The sequence below is a fragment of the Sinocyclocheilus anshuiensis genome, unplaced genomic scaffold (genome assembly GCF_001515605.1).
Source record: "Sinocyclocheilus anshuiensis isolate Anshui unplaced genomic scaffold, SAMN03320099.WGS_v1.1 scaffold1018, whole genome shotgun sequence".
Taxonomy (NCBI): Eukaryota; Metazoa; Chordata; class Actinopteri; order Cypriniformes; family Cyprinidae; genus Sinocyclocheilus; species Sinocyclocheilus anshuiensis.
Genome location: NW_015539893.1, coordinates 294,925 through 300,177, shown reverse-complemented (window position 1 = coordinate 300,177; position 5,253 = coordinate 294,925). Strand labels below are relative to the sequence as shown.

General features: G+C 35.4%; 1 protein-coding gene across 1 annotated transcript in view; it reads left to right on the top strand.

Moving 5' to 3' along the window:
• Positions 1–5,253, top strand: part of LOC107685863 (piezo-type mechanosensitive ion channel component 1-like) — a 153,988-nt gene that overhangs the window by 48,288 nt on the left and 100,447 nt on the right. Inside the window, exon 2 of the mRNA XM_016482599.1 lies at positions 1,194–1,289. Within this exon, the coding sequence (XP_016338085.1) occupies positions 1,194–1,289 (96 nt within the window). The remainder of the gene's footprint in view (positions 1–1,193; positions 1,290–5,253) is intronic.

Here is a 5,253-nt window from a genome sequence, read left to right as displayed (position 1 = left end):
TTGTAATAATGTAAAATATGTGAAAAATAATGTGTTTTTCGAACAACCTAGTATGAGAGCCTGTTCTAGTATACCCCCAAAACAAAATCAAGACTTTTTAAAAGAGCATAATAGGACCCCTTTAAAGTCATAGTTCACCCTAAAATGAAAATTCTGTCATCATTTACTCAGCTTCAGGTTGTTCCAAACAGTTGGCAGCTACTATACTACTATACCAATATACAAGGTATATTGGTTCAAAATACCTTATTTTGTTTTCAACAGAAGAAAGAAACTAATACAGGTTTGGAACAAGGTTTCAAGGGTGACTAAGGGTGCTTTCACACCTGTAGATCGATTGATTTGTTCCGACGATTGTTTTGGCGCGGATCCGAGCACGATTGCCGTGTTCACATATGCCCAAACGAACCGAGCTAAGGGGGGAAACGTGCCAGGTTCCGAAACAACAGCCAGGAGTGAAAGCACCCTAAATGATGACAGAATTTTCATTTTTGGCTGAACTATCCCTTTAACAGGTCAACTTCAGCCCCACTGCATAGTAGTCCAGCTGATAAACATACTAAAGAAAACACACAGCTTAAACCAGCCTAAAGAGGCGTCACACTAGACTTTTTGTTCCATTTACTTTTTTTTATTTTATTTTTTTTTGCATTTTGCTGTTTTCTAAAGTTTAAGTTTAGTGAACTGTGTGTGACCTATGAATTTGTATCACATGAAGTTGTGTGACCAATAAAAGATTGATATGCCATGGTGTGACCTCTTACCTGAATTAAAAGAGCACAAACCTTAAAGCTAAAAACTTTGCAGTGTTGCAGAAAAGTGGAGTACATTGCATATTTTTACATTCTTCGATTATTTGTTATGTGTTAAATATTGAATTTGTAATAAAAGATGCCACGGAGTGTCATGTCATATCACATCCTTTGAGGGGTCCCAAAAAATTTGTGTGCTCAAATTCTAGCGTGACCACCATCTGGTCCAGCTAATGAATGTAAATGACTTGCTTAATCATTAAAAATGTCAGCAATGTAATACTCCTGTAAAACCATCAGAAGCTAGTTTTAGATGGATTTTCCAGCAGTAAGTGGTTGTACAACTATACAATGTTATATGCTTACATTACTTTGTAATGCAATTTTGACTGTCTAATATGCTTGTACGTACTGATTGTTTGTCTGTCTTATTCTCCACAGCCTGCATCTTTCGCTACAACGCTCTCTCTTTAGTCTACCTTCTTTACTTGCTGCTATTACCATGGTTTCAATGGCCCAACAAACACACACTACGAGGTAAGACAGTTTCTCACGCTTTGATTCCTAATTTCACAATACTTTGCCTGACCAGAAAACTAGCTGATTGCAAAACAAAAACAATTGCTAAATGAACAATTGTTTGTGAAACAGCCTCAGAGGTTGCTGTTTCATAGTTCAAGAATTCTGAGTGGAAAGAATAGCTCAGATAATTTTCTCTTGAAATAATTTGAGAAATGTTTTAAGATAATTTTAAGATCTTTGAACAGACTTTGGTATCTTGGTCAATCTGAGCATGTTTTGAGACATTGTCAAGATCTCTTCTGAAACATTAGAAAACGACATGTGCGGGTCTGTTTCCCTTGAAACATCTTAAAAGCCAGAGACTTATAATAATAATAATAATTCATTACATTTATATAGCGCTGTTGACAGTATAGTGTCCCCGTCACTATACTGGGGCGTTAGGACCCACACAGACCACAGGGTGAGCACCCCCTGCTGGCCTCACTAACACCTCTTCCAGCAGCAACCTAGTTTTCCCAGGAGGTCTCCCATCCAGGTACTGACCAGGCTCAGCCCTGCTTAGCTTCAGTGGGTAACCAGTCTTGGGTTACAGAGTGATATGGCTGCCGGATAGCATTACTTAAAGATAGTTTAAATTTTCTCTTTAGTTTGCTTTGATTCAGTCGATGTTGCTTAATCATAAAAGCCCAGAGTGACCATAATTAAAATTTACTGCTGTATGGAGCAGCACTTGTTGTGCTTTTGACAAATGAAATCGAAAACAAAGATACAAAATAAAATAAAAGTAACTTGAAAATTACAGCCATAATTATTATTTTTATGATAAGAATAAGAATAAAAATAATAAGAATAATTAATAAATTGAATATTATTTAGTTATATTTTGCATAAGATAAATATAGGAAGATACAATATATTTCTTATTACGTTTTGTTTTTTAAATATAAAATATATTTAATATTTATTTATATTTGTACATTTATTTATATATATATATATATAATATATACAGTATATAATAATAGGAATATATACGATAGAGGAATCCATTATAAACCATGACCCATTCATTCCTGTAGTACCACAGAGAGAGAGCTTGGAGTATCACAAGACCACAGAGATCCACAAAGCCTAAATGATGATACAATAAACAAAAGGTTCTTTGGCTTTCAAAAGTGGTTTTGCATCATTTTTGGTGTTTTTTCTTTTTTTCATTCAAGCACCTTACTATGTATTGTGTATGGTTCAGGGATTGGATCCAGCTTTGTGGCTTTGGCAGGCACATCAGTGACAGGAAGGCAGTCCATTTATCTTAGGGCTTTAGTCCAGAGCTCTCGAGCTCATAGCAGGTGATCATCATAGCCACATCCTGTTTAAGAGGCAGGACTGCTGGAAACAAAGGTGTTGGCAGTATGTATTTGATAACTGGGCTTAATAAGGTGCTGAAAAGTGGATGATGGTTTGATGCTCTGTATAAAAGAACCACTAGCTGTGAGCACATCCACACTCATAACAGAAGTATGTGGCCATGAGGAGTGGCATAATACCAGTACTCAGACTAATTGTGCCTCTTCACCACTGTCATGAATCCAGTTTTGTGCCTTTTCTAGCACCAGGTACACCAGGGTTCTTATCATTAAAAGTAAAACCATAAAAAACTAAAACCATTTTCATTACCTGGAATAAAATATACTTGAAATGAAAATGTATTTACTCACTCTCTGAGGATTTGTTTATTTATTTATTTTACATAATTTTTTACAGAATGTGAAATTTTCGAAACATTGACAGATAATTCAAAATGCTTTCCTTTATTCAGAGAGAGATGAAATGAGGCATCTGGTCTGTAGAATAAAGGTAATAGGGATTAGAAATGAAGAAAGGGAGGAAATGGTTTTAAAGTGTCTGTGTGAAAATAGACCCAGAGAGAAACCGGAGTGAAAATTTGGGGAAAGAAATTATAGATTCTAAGTGGAAAGATTTATGAGATATTATTTATTAAATCAGGTGACCAAATGGCAGGGCCGCAGTGAGTGTCTGTAGGCTTTTTTTAATTTTTTTTTACATGAGGTCAGAATTAAAAGAAAAGGCTAGAACCCACAACTCTTGGTAAAAAGTAAATGCACTTTTGCCACAGAAGCTCTGGGGTGTATTCCAGAAAGCACGGTTAACTTACCATCAGCTAAACCCTGAACTTAAGGTTGATTAACCCCAAACCTTGCTTACTCGAGGTATGTGGTTCCAAAAACGCATCCGGGAGTAAGTTTAGGACCATGTGATATTTCAGTTTTTCTTTTTTAATAAATCTGCAAAAATGTCAACGATTCTGTGTTTTTCTGTCAATGTGGGGTGCTGTGTGTACATTAATGAGGAAAAAAAATTAACTTAAATGATTTTAGCAAATGGCTGCAATATAACAAAGATTGAAAAATTTAAGGGGGTCTGAATACTTTCCGTACCCACTGTATATATATATATGTATATATAATAGGCTATATTACATATTGTAATATTATATAATGTTGTGCGCTATCTGTCATGCCCACTGAAGGCTCGTTAGTAGATCACACGTGCGCTGACGTGAACTAACCCTGAAACATAACCTGCTCCAGAGCAGGTTATCTTCAGAAAACAAGTTACTATGGTTACTTACATACCCTGAAAGTAACCTCCGATTTTGGAACCGAAAGCTGAGATTATCCGCTCGCTTATCCTCAAGCATACTTGTATGTATGTCACACAACCTGCTTTTTGGAATACCCCCCTGGTGTCACATTACACATAATCACATTAAACATGGGCATTTACTCGTTTAGCAGATGATTTTCTTCTCTGATTTGTATATAATTATTAATTAATTATTTGCTCTTTCAGGGCTCCAGACAAAAAAAAATCACTTAAGGGGCCATTGGCTCCTATAAGAAACAAAAGTAGGCGGCAAATTATTTTTTTAAGTGCCACAGAATATATATATTTTTTTAACACTTAACATTTAAGTCGAACTGTCATGTGTTTATGTCTCCCCTCCTTTTACAGCATCAGCATTTTAATCCATCTTGTAGATGTCCTGGGAACTAAGCTTCACTTAACCCTTGTGTGGTCTTTGGTCATTTCTGACCGGAGAATTTTACATTTAGAATTTTTAAAAATCGTAGCTTCACCAGAATGGTATGAAACTTGGTGTCTTTTATGGCATTTGGTATGTGAACACAAAAAAAAATTCTCACTCATGGTCTTCGGTCAAAAATGACCGACCATAGGAAATGAATGGGAAATGGGGAAAAAAAATCGAAAATACAGAACATTTTTATGTGTACAATCTACAAATGCAAAATCAACACACCAACTCACACACGCGTGGACACACACTTGTACACACACACACGTAGTTATGAACTGGTGTGACTGTAAAACTGCAACTATGTAAAATAAAATCAGTAATTCGACTACAATGCAGTAAAAAAGTGGACAGCAAGGAAGGGGTTACACTCTAAAACATCAAGAGTGTAAAACAGATACATCCACTTACACACACTTACATACACGCACTCCCAGACACACACATACAGAATTATACATACTCAAATGAATTGGTATGGCTATAGCCATATAGCCAAAATGAGTCAGACGACTGAAATAAGAGGTTAAAATCAGATCAGACACAGAAGGATTAAGCTCTGATAAAGCATTCCTGTTAATTTTTGTAATTTTTTTATAGAATTTTAATGTTTTGTGTAACAACCTGCTTTCTGTGTTCAGGTCTGAATGTAGTAATAATACTGCAAAAACCTACAGTTCAAATCAACATTTAAAACAACAAAAAATATAAACCTTGACAAAAAGTAGTCTTTGAGAATGCCTTAATATACATTTAAATCCACAACCTAATAAAAGTAAACAATTATGTATAAAAACAACTATAATCCCAAGCCTCACAATTCACAAGCCTCTCTATAGAGTCCTATACAGGAATCTA